General features: G+C 42.0%; 1 protein-coding gene across 1 annotated transcript; it reads right to left on the reverse strand.

Annotated features, from left to right (window-relative positions):
- Positions 1–10,941: 10,941 nt before the first annotated feature.
- On the reverse strand, positions 10,942–16,880 carry LOC134469128 (migration and invasion enhancer 1-like). The gene is made up of 4 exons (XM_063223188.1): positions 16,778–16,880; positions 14,969–15,066; positions 14,745–14,821; positions 10,942–12,507 (listed from the first exon to the last, which is right to left on the reverse strand). The coding sequence occupies exons 1-4, from the start codon at positions 16,804–16,806 to the stop codon at positions 12,424–12,426; spliced, it is 288 nt and encodes a 95-aa protein (XP_063079258.1). The 5' UTR covers positions 16,807–16,880; the 3' UTR covers positions 10,942–12,423.
- Between the last annotated feature and the right edge of the window lie 2,998 nt (positions 16,881–19,878).

Below are 19,878 nucleotides of genomic sequence, written 5' to 3' on the forward strand. Positions count from 1 at the left end.
GATTGATTGATTGAATTTTACATATCCCAAAGGTGGAAATCATTGCCCTGGTGAATTCCTCTACATGGAACGAATTAAAGGAGTTAGGCAATGAAACTGAAACACCTGTCACCTGTTTTAGTGTGGGAGGTTTCATGGTCGAATTGGACCAGCCTGGTGGCCAAATCTCATTCATTGCACGTTGTACCAGTAAGAGCAGAGTGTGAAGGCTCAATTAGCAGGGTAAGAGAACAATTTTGCTCAAATATCGCAATGAAGACAACAATATGGGTGACATGTTAGAGTTCATAAAAGGACAAATTATTGGTGCACGTGTTGCTGGTGCATCTTTGACCAAGACAGAAAGTCTTTGTGATGTATCAAAAGTCACGGTATCCAAGATAATGTCTACATACCACCAAGATGGATGAACCACATCCACAGGATTAACTGTGGACGCAAGAGGAAGCTGTCTGAAAGGGATGTTTTGGTGCTAACCCGGACTATCTGAATGAGATGTATCCAAACCTGTCCAAATCACGGTAAATTTAAATTTGCACCTCAACTATCCTGTTTCCAGCAGAACGGTCCATCGGGAGCTCCAGAGGGTCAATATACCCGGCCGGTCACCCAAACATTCCTTTCAGACAGCTTCCTCTTGCGTCCACATTTATTCCTGTTGAATGTGGTTCATCCTTGGTGGTAAGAGCAAAATTGTGGTAAGAGCAATTAATTGAACGTTCACACTCTGCTCTTACTGATGCAATGTGCAATTAATGTTTGGCCACCAGGCTGGTCCAAATTAGCCATGAAATCTCTTATATACTGTATAGGCCTATATATATTGAGTTTGTTAATACTGCTGCAGTACGTTATGTTAAGCTTTGTTACGGTTCACAATTTTAAGCTTTGTAAGACAGGCTTATCGATTCACATTGAACAGGGTGAGGCCTTTGGTCATATCTACATGTGCTGTATGGCCTCCTAGCCATATAGGTCTTTTCTGCCATTATCTTCCCCTGTCATACATACATTGATGTACCCACAGTGTGTGTGTGTGTGTGTGTGTGTGTGTGTGTGTGTGTGTGTGTGTGTGTGTGTGTGTGTGTGTGTGTGTGTGTGTGTGTGTGTGTGTGTGTGTGTGTGTGTGTGTGTGTGTGTGTGTGTGTGTGTGTGTGTGTGTGTGTGTGTGTGTGTGAGAGAGAGAGAGAGAGAGTGAGAGTGAGAGTGAGAGTGAGAGTGAGAGTGAGAGTGAGAGAGAGAGAGAGAGAGAGAGAGAGAGAGAGAGAGAGAGAGAGAGAGAGAAAGAACATACATTACGCGCACAGGCCTTTCAGTTCTACACACAATGCATCTGAACAGTAAAAACAGAAAACGATTCTAAATACAGCGCAGTCAGATCCTCTGTGGAAATGAAGTGTATTGAGAGGAACTGGTTAACTATCTAACCTTTTTACTCACCTCAGTGCAGATAGGCAAAATTAATGTTAGGTTAGCAAACCCTGGTCATCCTACGCATGTCTAACTTTGCCTGGTTCCTGATTTGCCCAATCCAATGAGTAGATAAGGTGCCTTTATTCAGTGTCTATGTTTTTTTTCCTGGGCCACACCATTAGAAACAAAGACAATCTGGTAAACCACTGGGTAGCAACACTGACCCCATCCCTTCTACATGTAAATACTTGAACCAACAAACCAAGACCACAATGCTCTAGGGCAGTGGTTCCCAACCTATGGGTCGGGACCCACCTTATGGGTCGCCAAAGATCCACAGGGGGTCGCGGAGCCCTCTTGATTTTAAGGGGTTTCGTTTTAAATATATATATCCCTTGTTGAATAAAAGACAAAGCATTTAACTAATAAATGCATAGAAGCAACACATTGTAAGTGCTACATTGAACATTTATTCTATATTTGACCAAAGACGAATTGAGGAATAAAATAACAGAGTGTCGTGTCTCGTGCGGGTGCTCGTGTGGTTGGGTCACCAAAGCTTACAATAATAAAAACATGGGTCCCTGAAAAAAAAGGTTGGGAACCACTGCTCTAGGGATTAAGTCATACAGGCACCACTTGGGACCGCTAAAGGCCCAATGTGGGACTGTTGCTAAGTCAACTCTTGGCTAACCATTCCATCCGTAAACATCTAATCAAACTGTGTTGGCATACCAACCAATGAATACAGTCACTATAACATTTTTTTTCATAGGACAGAGAGAGAGAGAGAGAGAGAGAGAGAGAGAGAGAGAGAGAGAGAGAGAGAGAGAGAGAGAGAGAGAGAGAGAGAGAGAGAGAGAGAGAAAGAGAGAGAGAGAAAGAGAGAGCGAGAGAAGCAGAGGCATTAGCAGACAGACAGGGGGTGAGGTTACAGTGTCGTCCTGAGTGCTCTGTGATAGGCCATATCTTAACGCTTAGCCACTGTTATCACAGGGTACCAGGGGTTAAGCGCAGGACCCACCTAGTTGAGCACCGCCACACTTTTCCACTAAGTCAGGGGCCAATTATCTCAAATGACATGTACTTTTACATGTTACATTGGATGATATTATGCTGTCAACTTTTGGACACATCCTATTCAATATATGTTTTTTTCCAATACAAATATCTAGTTTTCTATGCCTCAAGTCCTCTTACAAGTAAGAACAAAAACTCAAACCACCTACATGTATAAAGGGACACAGTAGGTGGGGAGTAAGGACGGGGACATGCTTGCTGTGTGCCTTAAATTACACATGTAACCGTGTGTGACCATGTTTTCAACCACTGTTTGACTCTGCCGCGAGCTCAACATGGAAGTTCGGAATCGGCCGTCGCGGTTTTGTCAATACTGCAGCACATGCACGTGTCCGTGTACCTTGTGTCAGGTGTTCTCCCGACACAAAATTGATTAAAAAAATACTTATGGCATCGCGTATACTGCAGCAAGCATGTCCCAGGCCGAAGATGTTGTGCATGAGATGCAATAGCCATAGAGTGAGAGGGTCCAGGAGGGGACTAATGACCTGGCCTTGCGGGCCCAAGCCTAGGGGGAGGGGCAGAAGTCTCAAATGGCCTGGCCAAAGCACTCCCCAAGCCCAACACACCCACACTGTAATGCATACCGAGTGTAATGTACTGGGCAGCATAATATACATGCAGTATGTTACTTACTGTAAACTGCAAACGTATTGTATAAAAAAAATACTGCATGAGTTAAGCAACATTCTCCCCAGTGACACTTGATTCCTTCATCTGTCCCTTAATGGGTCGAATTTATGGTGGAAAACTTTGTCTTGTAAAACCAACATCATGTTTTTAAAAGCAAAATAGTACTCGGTGTCTCTCAACCCCCCTCAGGATAAAACAGGCAATGACAGCAATTTGCCTGTAAAAGGTGATTGTGAAAAATGATAATTGAATTGCTATGCTTCTTTTCTTTCTTTAATTATGCTTGCATGAGGCATGTTAACATTACACAGAAAACCATTAACACCAAAGCAGTGCTGATTTGACTTGCAGTACATACCGCGTATTCCATCTATGCCCCAGACCCTGTGCCCCTGAGGTAGTGTCTGGACTGCTTTCTTCATACTGTAGCCTTTGACCTTTCAGCTACAGCAATCATTAATGTCCAGAGCCTACTTTAACAGGGGCAGACTCCAGCCTCTGTCTAAATACTTTCGGTGACAGACAACACAAAAACAAACAAATGAAAGTTCTGTAATTACGGTGATGCTGCATCTCCACACTACAATCATGATGGGCTCAGTCTACTGTATATTAAGGGTGCACCCATGGGTCGCCCCATCTAAATTATGGGACGGTTTCTAAAGGAACAAGTCTGATAGGTGGACAAAGATGTGTCCACTTGTTGCTTGTTGATGTAAAATAATGAATGCAATTGTAACGCGAAAAATGGCAGCGAAGATCATGTTTTGGACGATTTAAAGAATGCTTTTCAGACCGACAGACAGACGGACGGACATATCCTCTAATAGACATGCTAGGACGAGTCTAAAAACTGAAACAAACAAGCAAACAAAAAAAAAGCCCCTGATGACTGCCGGCTCACCGGGAAAATGCCCTATATGCCAGATTACCAGTCCAGCCCTGATGCCCGAAATGTTGTGGCTTTGGAGGATAATCCAGCTGTTACAGTCTTTCTCTTGGGCTGTGTTGACGGCATGAAGGCTATAAAATAAAATTCGATCTTCGTCATAATGAAGGTTGAAATTTCAGACGTGTTGTGACAACAGGGGGTCAAACTGGCCAGTTGTGGTGAAAAAGACCTTAGAAAATACCACAGGTGATGGGATTAGTATTGACTTGCGGCTCCTTTGTGACCATGGCTTTCCCACTGTAGGCTCTGCGCACAACAGCAACCATCTGAGACAGGAAGAGGTAAAGGGAGAAGGGGGATCATCAATGGGAAATGTGATTAAAACATCTGAACGTTTATTTTACACAATAGAATAAACATTAAGGGCAATAAGGGCTTACACTATTAAAACAAATCCCATTTTATGCCTGGGAGGGTTAATTCAGTTATTGCCTTTTTATACCAACCGCCAAAAGTTTAAATTTGATACACCAAACCATTGCTTATTGTCTTAAACATAAAAAAACAGCCTCTGTAAGTGTCAGTCATGGCTATGTCTGTGCAAATATAATTCATGACAAATTCTCAATACAAATTCTCCCTGTGTTGAGCTGTGTTGTGTTGTTATACTCACCTCTTCATCCCTGGGAAAGCTGCCATTCTCCAGCTTTGAAAATACCAGTTGTCCATTTACCTCCACTTCAAAGCTGTCTGCGGGACACACATCACCACTAACTTATTTGCATCTTGATATTGAGACACCGGCATACTGTATTATTCCACTTTATAATAACTACAGCCCTTTTAGACTAATGTGGTTATGAACAGCCCCCCAAATATGTGTAATGAGGACCCAATCCTGGGTCCCCTCTCTGGGCTAACATAGGCTATAGGCTATGCATTTGCGGACAAGCGTATGGAGAACATAGCTACCACTTATCAGCTGGTGTTGATAGAGACAGTGTGTCTATATCAATTTCATAGAAAGAGTAAGAATGGTTCTCTGAATTTCCACTTTGCCTGAATATGCACTTCACCCTCTTCCCTGTATTCATAGAAGTAATATGTCAAACTGTAACATTTAAGAAATACATTTAAGAATAATTTGATAACTGCAGATTTTAAATGATTACATGTTGCAGCCTTCCATTCTTAATACATACTTTGTACAACACAAACATACTTTTACACAATTGTAATATTCACATAGGTATATTAACAATTCATGTATCTATGACGGAAACGCGCACACTGACTATAGGTAGGTAATAATAGCACCAATGTCTTAATGTTTGCATGTTGATGGGGCACAGAACTTACCTTGCCTACCTAGAAAGCCAGAAATCACCGCTTTGGGAAACTGTTTGATGAGCGCTTCCTTCAGTTTCACAAAGCGGGATCCGTAGCCTCATCCTCCCCTGTCACACACAAACAACAAGTTGTTACATCTAGCTTTAAATTTCAATATAGGTAATTAATAACCTTTTCTTCAAACATGACTTGTTGTCATGTAGGGTCACTCCCATTTTGCTTACTGTATCTATTTCAAACATACGCACAAGTTGAAAAGAAATCGACAAAATCAAACCTTACCAGTATTCGATCTTCACCATAACCTCCAAGACTACCATTTGTGACTCTGTACAACCCATGTGTATATTCTTGCAGTGCCAACAGAACACAGATGTAGGTTCTCAAAGATCTCTTTGTCAATGATGGCTTCTCTGATCTGTCAGAACCATTGATACTGAATAGAGTCAGTGGTCAGAACTGACATGCGATTGGAGAGCCCATCAAAGGGATTGTAACATTATGGGCAGGGCCGAATTATGTAGACCCGGGGACCCTAGGCAACAGGTTGCTGTAGTCCCCCCTGAAAGGCAAATTTCGCGACAAAATGACATATAATAGACAGTGTCATAATTACAAGCTAGGAATTAAGGATAACATGTTTGCCAGCAGTGGAGAGTATTTACACGGCTTAACACTGTACTTGATACGACAGATGAATTTTCAGATTCAGCTTCTATTCACAATTTTGCAATTTTTGACGTTTGGCCAATCGGTGGCTCCCTGGCAGGAGGGGGCCCTTAGGCTGCAGCCACATCTAGCCTGTGCGTTAATCCAGCCCTGGTTATGGAAATTCTGGGCTCCATTACACAAATTGTATGCTGTGCTCATATTACACAGACGCTCAAATTCTCTATCCTGGATGACATAAGCATATCCACTCTTCACTTTGGAGCCTTCCCCCAATGGCCTGTAATACAATTTCCAGCACTAATAGTCACAAACCTTTTACCTTGTTTCATATGTCAAGCTTGTGAAATTAGTTGGTCAGTTTGATGCAGAAGAGCATGTGTATCGTTGTTAACCTGAATGTTCTTTTAGCAAAGTCAGGCAGATTAAAGTCCAAATGTTCACAGAATATTTCAGTTGGTCATACAAGCACCATATTTGGCACACTAGATGTCTAGGGTGTATTATTTAAGAAGAGGGCGTTGTCCAAGCAAAAATCCAAGATGGCCGCCATTTTTCAAGATGGCCGCCAAATTCAATGTAATAGAAGTGTCTTTCAAGGTAGAATTTCGTAGAATAGACATGTGTCGATTACCACAGCTTCAAAGTTTATATATTATGTCTAGAAATATCCAATGGTGTCAACTGGTATGCCAATATGGCGGACAGATTTCAAGATGGCGGATATTGAGTCATTCAAAATTAATGTTTTCGAAGGTTTTCTGGCTATAGACATTCTTCTTGATCATTAAGTGGGTGATACAAGTGAAATTTGTCCAAAGGATGTCAAGGGTGTACTATTTATGTAAATTATGTTATCTGGCTTCAAATCCAAGATGGTTGCCAGTTTTTAAGATGGCCACCAAATTAAATAAAAGAAGGAAACAAAATTGTTTTTCAAGGTAGAATTTTGATTAATAGAAATATGTTCATGTCCAAAGTTTAAAATTATGCTGTATCAAAATATTCAATGGTGCAATCTGTATTCCAATATGGCTGCCTGCCTTAAAGATAGCAGATCCCAGCAGATAGCAGATAATATCCCCAAACTGTAGAGCGAATTTCGCTGAAATTTCTGCAAAATTTTGCTTTGTGGGTTACGGGCCGTTGTATGATTTAAATTAGTATTTTCAATGTTTTTTTTTCCCCTCAGATATTCTGTATCAATAATCATCCAAAATCACACACTAAACCAGTAAATTAAGTGAGTAATCTAAACTATGTGTATTTTGCAATATTTTGTTTGAGTTATGTCCTAGCACAACCAGGGCACACTGGTGACATTACTGCTGTGAGACTCAGCATAGGGTTCAGTGTTGGCTTGTAGTGTACTAGCTGTAGTCGAAAACTTCACTAAACATGGTTGTGTATTTACTGTAGATGATAGTATACTCAAGTGTCCCAAATGCTGTCTGATAAGCCCCTGTACAGATATTGACTAGAAGGTTAGTTAATTGTACTACTGTAGTTAGATAGCCGCACCTGAATTGACAGGGTGTGCCAACGCGGGACAGCCGAGCCAAAGTTAACAGGCCTGTAGTTACCTGGATGGCATACAGATCACACAGGAATTAAACAACACAGGATGAATGATCGGGCTAGATGTAGGGCATTACATTCTTGAATCTAGTCATATCCCTATTTCAATGTGCTTTGATGTTTTTGTTCGGTAAGGTAGTGAAAGGATAGCCCCCTCTGCCTTAAACCGTATTGTACGCAGTGTTAGACAACAATCCATTGAGTTTTGCTGGTACAGGAAGCGTTGTCTCTGTCAGACTGACACGGAAGAGGAGTTGAAGTCTCCCCATTTAGCCATTGACCAAGCTCATGAGCAGGCCAATGCGGTGGTCAAAGGCGATGGTGGTGCCATTGGAGTGACTGAGGATGCATCTGCTCTCAGGCGGTGGATGGTGTCTGGACCGAAAGTAAGCCAGTTAGTCAGCCAGTATGAGTTGGCATGTCAATTCAAGGTGGCACAAGGAGATACCAGGCATCATGAGTAGACTAGTAAGTCACATAAATTATTCATTGACAAGGTTCAGAAGTTGTTCGTTGTGATGAAAGATCTAGGCAATCCTTTTCAGGAGTCGAATGATCTGCTTACACTGGACAAAAACACCAAAACACATCCCAGTGCTCCAGACCTTGTAAAATCTCCCTTAGAGAAAGGCAGAGTTGCCTTCAGAGATTTTTCCAATGGTAGTGGTGATGAGGCTTCCTTCCACAAGCCCATCAAAAAGAACAGAACAGATTTATTTTGCCAAGATGTGGCTGTAGCCTCGAGTGAAGCAAAGAAAATAGTACAAAAAATGACTGTCATCTTTTCTCACAACTCTTGATATCATGTCAGCAAGGGAGTGTGACCTCCTTGATTTTTTAAAACGTGAGAATCATTTCCTGCTGCACTGAGTGACACAGGCAAACTCCACTCTGAACAGAAGTCACCAACATTCTAGAAGATACTGTTTCTCCACCTGAGAGACAACCAGAATGTGAAGTCGTTATCATTGATGGTTCTGCCCTTCTGCATTAAATGCCCCCAAAAGCATCGAAGACCTTTCATGAGTATGCTGTGCAAGATGTAGTTTCAAAGATTCTGACATACTCATCAAAGCATGAGCGAACAGACGTTGTTTTTGATGTGCACTGATACTCAAGCCTGAAGGCTGAGTCAAGGTCAAAGAGAGGTAAGGCAGATAGACGAAGAGTGACTGACAAAATTAAAGGAGTATGCCACTATTTTGGGGCTTAATACAGTTAAAATCGTTGGCCAGGGTTTATAAAGGTGGTAAAGTGTCTTATTTTTCATGTTAAGCGTTGTCTTGCTTTAAGACAAGTTAAAAGAGGGAATATGTCGCTAAGCTAATGAATTCAATGGATCCGTGTAGCATGCTACAATGCCACACGAACAAGAAAAGCTTTCTGCTCGATAGTGACAACAAAACGGACCTGTTTGAGTCTTTGGCTGACAAGATTGTGACCCAGTGTCCCCACAATATCGTGGTTGTGACAAAAGGAGAGCAGGCCCTTTCAAACAAACAAATCAGCACTGAAGGCCTGTGTCCATGCAACCATGAAGAAGCTGACACCAGGATTTTTACACATGCTCAAACGACATGGCAAGCATGGCAGGTGTGCCCTGAATTGAGTCCGGTTTTCAACAAGCTCAGTCAGTACCGACCTACCGTAGTTGAATCAGACCTCAATATCCTTGAGAGGTTTGTTGTCACCATGTATGACAAGCACAGCACTAAAGCCAAGGTTGATGGGGCAAGACCAGAATTATTTGTTCGGAAGCAAAGGTCTTACGATTCTATTCCACCAATTCCAAGTCGCCTGCATATGGGGCCAGGCAACTACCAGTATATGCAAGATGCAGACTGAAAACCCTGCCAACTGGGGATGGCATAAGGATAGTTAAGTCTGGAGAGTGCTCTGGTCAACTCTTCCACCCATTGCTCAGGGGCTCACAAACAATGTGGCTCCAAGACAGAATGCTGAGGATTATGCAAATGTTCTCACTTCAGCCTGAAGTGCACCCAGTTATGCACTTGCAGATGTGAGAACTGCATAGATAGATAGAAACACTAAAAAGTAACAAAAGCACTGATCAAAGTTGTAAGTCAACAACAAACCGTTTACAGACTCAAACAACATTTTTTACTTGACCCAGAACATCTTTTTGCAACACCCGAGTTGAACAGAAAAACTTTTTCCTCCCCGTGTTCACCATTGTCTTTGTTGTAGTCAGAAGTAGAATGACAATGATATTTTAGACTCTCTGCAATACAGTAACAATGTTGTAGCGAAGTTACAAGTTAACTAACAGTGAAGCATTGCCTTGTAGCAATGGAGTGCACTACATTTCCACATTTCCATTTTTATCATAATATTTGATAATATTATTTTTTTGAATGCAGAATTGGACTGTCCATGTCCAAAAACATCTAATTTGATATTGATTTAATCAAAACAGGACTCTTTTGTCGTAATATAGCCCAAACAATGCTCGAGCCTGCGTCAAATGGCAGCCATCTTGAAAAATGGCCGCCATTTTGTTTTTTCACCTGGATAGCGACCTTTTCTGTTAAAGTAGGTTCTAGAGCATTAGTGTGCCAAATATGGTGCTTGTATGACCAACTGAAATATTCTCTCACTAATCTGCCTGACTAGTTCATAACGTTAGCAATGTCATTGTAATCCATCGTGTTTCCCATTAAAACCCAGTGCATTATAACGGGCAGCCACGATGAACTAATTTGTTTTATGCAGTGCAAATGCATCATTAAACCTTCCTTTGAGTATTAAGTATGATGATGGGTGAAGATGTTATGGAGGACATACGTATGAAGATTTTATGGAAGACATATTTGAGTTCTTTGCGATTCTCTTCATAACACCCCCCCCCCCCTTTCTGCAACATCTGAGTATCAGCTGGTTTGCTGACGTTGACCACATATTAGAATAGTTAGGATATTCAAAGTCTTTCTATATTCAAAGAGCTTTTGTGATTTGGCACCTTATACAAAATTCTATCACCATGCTAGTTCAAATGACACATCAATGGATGGCACAGGCAGAGAGCTGCGCTTTCCAAATCAAGAAAAGAAAGGTTTCATTTCGGTACTACCCAAGCTGTCCATGTGTTGAATTTGGACCTGGGTATGATTCAGGCGTGAAAAAAGTAACTTTGAAATTTGAAGTAATTTCTAGATCCCTCTGACCTAAGTATTTTATCATTTTAAGTTTAAGAATATCCCCCAAAAATGTGAAGTTTTATTCCACAGCATACCCAACTTGAATAGATCTACTATAATCACAAGGATATGATTACCTTAAAGAAACAAATTGTCAAAAGGCATTACTTCAATGAATGGTTTTAATATACAGTATCATTTTTGCAACATTTGGAGAAAATCCCTGAGCAGAATGCGTAGTGTAATTTGACCTTCATATTGCCTTGGTTATGATACAGTACATCCGAAAGCAACAGAAAAGCAATACGTTTTTGCTATACCACAATTTAAATGCAATTCGTTATATCCTTTTAATCTTTTTGGGCCTTCCACAAAGGTTTCTCAAACCTGTCTGATGATTGGCCAATGACTGATGGCAATCACACGTCACAGATCAGTAATGAAACCTTTATAACAGCACTGTGGCAACTGCTGATTGAATTTAGTCTGTAAGATGCATTAAACATGTATGTAGGTTTAAAACTGCTTTCTCCAGTTAGGTTGTCCTAAGAGGACACATGGGAAAACCTATAACCAAGTTAATTGTAATCGCAGGGGACTAAAATCTAAACACTTGTCTGTAAGCCCAGAAATAAGAAAAAAATACCATGACAGATAATCATCCTCTCAATCAACATTATATTGCAACTACAATCAAGGTTCATACAGGACCGCTACAATTAAATCACACACATACCAGTGTTTGTGATAATCATGCTACAAGTACCATAACAAAACAGTAAACACAAGTGAGTTCGATCAGAAATATTTGAATAGATCACATTTAGATGTTAGAAAAAGACAAATAGAAACCTATATGAAGATAAGACAGTTCTGCAAGCACTTTGTGCAAACCAACAGGTTTATTCTTTGCATGACATTGGTGTTATTAGAAATTTGCAAGTTGTGCGTGGCTGGTTTTTTTTGCACTTAAAAGAAGAAAAAATATTAAAGCAAAACAATGGCGTAATAATCCCTTGACAGACATTTGACATTAAAACAACCCTATCCAACAGCAGCGTGTTTCTTACTTCATGAAAGACTAATTCTGATCACATGATGTTAACAAAATGAACAAAATGGCATACTTGGGCTAGGCAAAGTGGTTTTTGAAAAAAAAAAAAAAAAAAAAAAAGCTCATGACTCCTGCCCCACTGTTTCAAGTCTCCTCTGTCACTCTGTCTCTGTGTTGGGTGAGTATGGAGAGGTCTCCTCATACTGCAGCCTTTGACATTTTAAGCCACGGTAATCATTAATCTCCACAACCCCACCTTACAGGGACAGACAGGAAGGAGGACTCACCTGAAGACCTCACAAGGAATGCATCCCTCCAGCAAACCCAACCATTGCTCTGTCAAGCACTGGGGTGCACAAGGATCATAAAGGGAGGTGTAATTGTGGCAGTGTTTAAGCTACGCCTTATTTTCCAGTAGGTATGTGGGCTGTGTGTGCATGTAGAAATAGCCATGTCTAGATATGTATAGCATACACTGCATTTCTATACAGCATACACGTACAGTATATAAATCTATATGTCTATGAGTGAGTGCATGGAGGGATGCATCCCTAAATCACGGGGTCATAGGTCAGGGGTCAGAGGGCACGGCGCCGCTACAAGATGACACACGGCGGCCGGCTCTTGGTGATCTTCTCCACGACGACGCCTTTACTGGCCTTGTCGATGGCATCCATCACCTACAGGAAAACAGCAGTGACATGACAAATTTAGGTAGGTTTGGAAATCTCATACATCCCGACATGACACATCTCCTGATCCCTCACTCAAGGGTGCACTGTGGCGTGATGGTGGCCAGAGTAGGTATTGCAACTATGGTACTCATTGAAAAGGTGTGCTGCCTATTGCCAAATTTGATCTCTTCATGAATATTTATTAAATAATAAGTTAATATTTAATAGTATGATCAAAGTACAGCAAGTTTTGCAGTTCAAAATATCTATTTCTGGACATTCAAAAGGCCGAACATGGAGAAGATCTACCCTTTCATTACATTACATTACATTACATTGCATTTGGCAGACGCTTTATAACCAAAGCGACTTTCAAAAGAGGACATATTCAAGCCAACATCACAAGCAAATACAAAGTGCACAGGAGATATACAGAACAACAAGTGCAGTTGCAGAGGGGTTCGTTTTTTTTTTTTTTTTTTTTTTTTTTAAATTAAAGAGTAAATAACGAGTACACACACACAAGCTAAACTAAACTAAACATCATGTCAGGAGTCTGCCCTGGGGCAAGGCCAGTTCAAGCATTAGTCTAGTAGATTCTCTCGAAAGAGGAAGGTCTTCAGTTGTTTCTTGAAGGCTGCAAGAGATGTGCTTAGTCTTGCTGTCTCTGGGAGACCGTTCCACCACTTGGGTACCACAACGGAGAACAATCTTGACTGGGAGTACCTAGAGCGACTGGATGGCAGAGCCAGACGGCTTGTGCTGGATGAGCGCAGATCTCTTCCAGTAACATAGGGCGTTAGTAGGTCCTTCAGATAAGCTGGGGCCGTTCCTGTGATGGTTTTGTAGGCAAGGGTCAATGCCTTGTGCTTGATCCGGGCGGCGATCGGTAACCAGTGCAACTCAATAAATAGAGGAGTAACATGGGTCCTTTTGGGTTGATTGAATATCAACCGTGCCGCAGCATTCTGGATCATCTGCAGAGGTTTTAGCGCACAAGCAGGTAGGCCTGTCATGAGTGAGTTGCAGTAGTCAACGCGGGACAGGACAGTGGCCAGCACCAGTCGTTGTGTAGAATATTGTGTCAGCACAGGTCTGATATTCCGTACGTTGGACATCTGGAATCGACAGGTCCGGGTGACTGAGTTGATGTAGTTGGAGCATGACAGCTCATCATCAATCATGACGCCAAGGTTTTTGGCGACTTTGTTTGGGGTCACGATGGTGGAGCCTATCTTGAGGTTGATGTTGTGACTGAGCGACTCTTTAGCTGGGATCACCAGGAGCTCTGTCTTGGCCAGGTTCAGCTGTAGGTGGTGGTCCTTCATCCATGTTGACAATTCGGTGAGGCAGGCAGCAATGCGTTCCGAAACCGTGGTGTCATCTGGACGGAACGACAGGTACATCTGGGTGTCATCAGCATAGCAGTGGTAGGAGAACCCATGTGTTTGAATGACACGTCCCAGGGAGGAGGTGTATATTGCAAACAGAAGGGGTCCCAGCACTGATCCTTGGGGTACGCCTGTGGAGAGGGTGTGAGTCGTAGACAGTTTCCCTTGCCATGACACACTGAAGGTGCGTCCAGAGAGGTAGGAGTTGAACCATGAATGGACAACGCCTGTGATTCCCATGGCTGTGAGTATCCTCAGGAGGATCTTGTGGTTGACTGTGTCAAAGGCTGCAGACAGGTCTAGTAGGATGAGGACCGAGGATAGTCCTTCCGTTCTTGCAGTCCTTAGAGCTTCAGTCACTGAGAGTAACGCAGTTTCAGTTGAATGCACCTTTCATGTATGAAACGTGCATTTTTCCCAGTCATAATGAATATTTTGAATTTTATGGTGGTGGCAAGTCTTTGTGAAAAGGGTAACATTTGTGAACAGGCAGCGTGAATTCTGGAAAGAAACTTAAAAATATTACACAGTGCATATTTAACGATAGCACCACAAGTACAATGGGACATCATTCTTGTCCAACAGGAAAGAACTCACCACCTTTGGGAAAAAGGCAAGTAATAAAAGTAGTCGTTGTGAAGAGCAGTTACTCCATCTGTGATTTGACACTATGCGTACCGTTGTAAGACCAATATGAAACAACCTGAAAAGCATGCACTTCAATTTACTCTTAAAGGGACACTGTGTGAGATTTTTAGTCCCTTTAAAAACAGGCAATTTCAGTAAATAGGATCTGAGTATATTTGACCATCATTAATGGGTGCACATTATATTTTTTCCTGTGCCACTTACATCTTCTTCATATGGAAATCCACTGGTTTCCAGTTTAGAGAAGATCACCTTGTCATTGATCTCAATTTCAAAGCTTCCTGAAACAAAACAGAAAAATGCATGCCAGATTTTAGGCAAAATATTACGGTGAAAGATGTCCATGTGGCAATACATTTACCATATTTTGAAAGAAAACACATACCGGTACACTTGTCTATAAATACTCATACACAAGCACTCCCTACCTTGCCTCCCAACGAAGCCAGAAACATCCGCTTCAGGAAACTCTTGCAAGACCACCCGCTTGAGCTCCTGATAGCGGGGCTCGTAGCCTCATCCGCCACTGTGGAACAGAGACAGAATCAGGGAAAAGTCAAGACAGACTGGACATGGGAAAGAATGCCCACCTGGGAAACTCCAACTCCCATTGTCATTGTGACACAGCACATAAGTGTTCACTGCACTCAGCGAAATTGCATTTTATGCCTCACCCGTGCAAGGGGGCAGCCCCCAATAGCGCCCCAAGGGAGCAGTGCGGCGGGACAGTACCATGCTCAGGGTACCGCAGTCATGAAGGATGGGGGAGAGCACTGGTTAATTACTCCCCCCCACCAACCTGGCGGGTCAGGAGTCGAACTGGCAACCTTTGGGTTACAAGTCTGACGACCTAACCGCTTACCCATGACTGCCCCAGCCTGGTTGCCCTAATAATTCATGCAAGATAGCATTAGAAATAACACGATTCTGTTCTCTTGTGACACCTCTCAGACTAAGCTTAGCACATCATCACATAAACCTGGTCACACCACAAAAGTTATACCAAACCTTGCACCAAAATTGATCACAGCACATCACAGAGACTAACCCACTTCAAGAGAAAATGACAACCATAGACTGTTTAGTGAACACTTCACAAAGATCATCAGCTGTGTGCAGCCATTGGGACCATGACATGATCTAAAGAAGTGTGTAGTGTCCCAGAGTCCACCATAGTCAACATCACCAGACCTCGTCATGACTAGTTCTACAATGCACCAACTGTGACAAAGTTCCTTCCATGTCACTGTTCGTTTTGTGTGACCCGGTCATAGTTAACAGTAAGACCATCTAACAAATTTTGTAACTTAATTTCAGGTGACATCCAACAAAAATAAGGAAAGTGTTGATCCAAACTTGCTCAGCAGTTTATGTTTAGAGTTTGGTAATGAGTAGGCCTACTCAAAAAACAGGCAACAGTATGATCGGTCAATATTCAATTTGTGACTTCTCCATCTTATTCAGTCAATGACTATGCATTTCAGAGAAACACGTCTACTATAGAAATTGGATCGCAATCTTGACTTTAGTCTTAGACTTGAACTTTATTTATCCCCGAGGGGAGATTCATGTCCCCTGTTGCTCTGTAGATTAAAAAAGACAAAAGAGAAATCAAAAATAAAAATAGATTTGAAAAAATAAAGATGGGTGCTCGCTATGCAGACAAGTCTGTTTTTCTCTTTGTCCTTAATTGATATATTGCTAATGGCTCTTGGCATGCAGAACCAACAGACTGGGGAAACAATTTGTCCCAAGAGCCATACAGCTGTTCAATCTGTCAATTAAGGACAAAGTGAAAAACAGCCTCCAAATATTGCAAACGAGTTGAGGATCACTGGCAAGCTGATGTTACAACAGTGACCAAGACAGTGCAATGCAGACAGGTTACTTATCTAATGACATTTCTTTAATTGATCGTTTATATCAGCTAATGGAAACACCCAATTAGCCTGAAACATGCTGGTAACACCTTAGAACACACAGGCCGACACTGTTCAGGCAAAATGATAAATTGCAGCTGGGATGAAGAGAATATCGTGGGTTGCAAATCCAGAGAGTAGCCCAAATAATTCATTATTTCCTCTCTGGCAAATCAGCTAGCATTAGCAACGTGCACAGTTTACACAAAAACAACAGCGAGCAGGGCCCGTCGAAGGGACTGTAAGCAACAGAGCACGTTGGTACTGGCTATGCAGTATTTAAACTACAATTGAAAAAGAAAATTATTTCCTTCATACCAGTACTCGACTTTGATTTGGACACTCATCGCTTTGCTTGAGGTTGCTTCTGATGTGCTACTTCCTGAATCTTGTGATGCAAGCTCGCAGAGGTCGCTGGGAGTCTGCGATTTAACGCCAAAATTGGGCACGACTGCCATCTGCTGGTTCGTTGTACATAGAGCTAGGTGTGTCGATGGAAGGCCGTGCCCTGTATAGCTACAGTGTAGATCAGGGGTCCCCAAACTTTTTTCTCTGGGGGCCACATTATCGTTCCTGACTGTGACCAGGGGCCGGGATCAATCATGTGGGCTGTATACTAGGCCACTGCCTGTTATAGCCATAATTTCTAGCATGGCAATCACCATGACACACTGAAGAAGGGCTCTGCCTGAAACTTTCATAGGCGAATAAACAGAGAGAAATCTGAAGAGTGCTGTCCTTTGCTTCCTTCTTTCATAATTTCTAGCACAAAATTCAATTGGTGCCTGTTCAAATGGTGAAAGGCAGAGAGGTGGAGGGCCGGTCAAAGGGGCCTGGCGGGCCGCATCCGGCCCCCGGGCCTTAGTTTGGGGATCCCTGGTGTAGATGTTACTGATAAAGCACTCTAGGACCAAATAAATAGGTACACTCTAGCTGCTCTAAAAAGATGTTAAATCGACTCCCTAAAATAAAGGGGCACTGCACTGCACTGCACTGCAATTTTTACTCTCTCTCTCTCTCTTTCTCTTTCTCTCTCTCTGTGTGTGTGTGTGTGTGTGTGTGTGTGTGTGTGTGTGTGTGTGTGTGTGTGTGTGTGTGTGTGTGTGTGATTTTATGAAATAGACAGTGCGTTTTACACAAACACATAGGCTGACTTTCAACAAACATCTCTTCTCCACAGCAGAAAGGTGACATGATGCCACAGTGCAAGGTATGCGGATGATGAAAATAGTCCTTTGTGGAGAGCACAACTTCATTGTCAGTTTTTTCTGTAGTTTCTATTTATTTGTTTATTTTTAATCTGATTTGGTTTTGAACCAGCTGTTTTATCGCATGTAGGCTACTGTAGGCCTACATTGTTCACACACAAAAACATGGATAGGCCATCCTATTTTCAACGTCTGAATTTGATTATTATTTTTCCTATGTAATCTACTCCATGCCGTTCTTCAACTTAATTGTTTGTTCACACATGCACAAAAGCTGCACTGGCTCCGAAAATAAATGTGAACGACCAGCAAAGCATTCAGGACACCAGCCCCCTGCAAGTGCACCTAAATAAAACAAATGAGCAGCTGCCATATGCAGCACAGGGGGTGTCAGATGGCAGCCAGGCCACTGGGTTCACTGGCACACAGCCTTGCATGATGTTAACATGACTGCTGTAGCACTTACATGCTTCACACAGGACTTCAAAGCGATTGCCTGTTGTTGTCTGAGACATTTAAACAAGTTTGTTGTTTATGAGCATAGCATCCGCTGGAACTGGATGTTGCTTGTTCAGATTAAGAGTTGCTAGATATAGTAGCTGCTTTAAAAGAAATGTTTGCAGCATGGCCACACAAGGGAGAAGCACCTGAAGAAGAGAGCATGCAGCTGTAAGATATACAAAGGACAGAATATATTTAGGCGAAGGGATTAATATTTCAATGAAGAATGGCCAAACACTTATACTCTGTACTCTGATAGATCCATCCAACTCTTCAACTGTTGTAGTTAGATGACATATTGCGGTAGTGATTCATCAAATTATCATTTTATTCTTAAGTTACAGACACAGAAATTTGTCCACTGATACACTGAAACGTATGATGGCAACCTTGAGGCTGGCATGTGTGCTCACCACACAAGAGATCAGGTAGTTCCCTTTTAAAGCATGTTGGACAATTTCAACAGAGATTTCACAGACGTTGCCACATCAGTAGTAAAGTCAATGATCAAGATATTAACATTTTAACAAATGTATATATCTATGGGTAACAGTTTGAAAACAAGCAAAGCAAAACAAAACAAACAAAAAAGGAGACAACACTCAAGATATGTGAAAGATACAGTACATGACTGAAGAATAAATTACAGTATTAGTGCAGGGTTAGTGCAAAATAAAGCCTTATCAGGATATCACATGAATGACATTTAAACCATAATTTATCAAAAACTTTGAAATTCTGTTTATGAAAGCTGTCATTTAAAAGCATGTGGGTTATTGTAACTATGTTCACTTAGGAGTCAGGGGGTTATTCCAAGAAGCTGGTGTAGTGAACAGCTGGGCATACTCTGGATGAGTCAGAAAATAAATACAGTCCATGGACCCATAACCCCCTAAGATAAACTCTGCTTTTGAAATTGGGGGTGTATATCTGGTTTAGGCCCATGGAGGACCTTAAGCCAGACGGCAATCAAGCTTTTTCTACTAGTAGAGTGATATACCTTGCCAAAAGTATCGATAGCTTTTGTCTCCCCAGGTGATACCGCTGGCTCAAATTTAGGGCCCTGGCTAATGGACACATGGAGGCCTAGGGTGTATTCCAATATGCGACCTTGCGTCCTCCACTTGTGCTTGTGGCCTCATACCAGGAAGTAATACGTCATGATGACATCACTGATAACAGCATTATATTTCAATATCTCATCATATTTCAATAAGTCAAAAAGTTGTTGTGGCTAGGCTGACAGCTGGGAAACTTTATTGTTTTCTCCACGGAGGAATGGCCAGGAGGCGGGGTGAGGACACAAGCACAAGTGGAGGACGCAAGGTCACATATTGGAACGCAGCCCTAGAGTACTCCACCACTTGGGGCTCGAACTCACGACCTTTCAGTCGCAGCTACAGTTTGGCATGCGAGGCACAGGTATGATGCCACTAAGCCAAAGGTCCAGGCCGGCAGCTCTGCGATACCACATCTGGAAGAGGCTTAAGCAGGGAGGTTTACTAACACTCTACTGCCTCACTCTGCTAGACGGCATCTGTTACACTAGCTTGTATAAAGTAACACAAACCATAAAACTCTCTAACACAATGCGTTGACATTAATATACCCAGGGAAATGTGTCTTCACCTCCTTTATAGAATAACCCCCTGAGTGTGGCAACAAGGTTTTCATTCAAGAAACCTAACTGCTAGTCTTGTATAATCTGAG

The sequence above is a fragment of the Engraulis encrasicolus genome, chromosome 2, assembly GCF_034702125.1.
Source record: "Engraulis encrasicolus isolate BLACKSEA-1 chromosome 2, IST_EnEncr_1.0, whole genome shotgun sequence".
In the NCBI taxonomy this organism is placed as follows: Eukaryota; Metazoa; Chordata; class Actinopteri; order Clupeiformes; family Engraulidae; genus Engraulis; species Engraulis encrasicolus.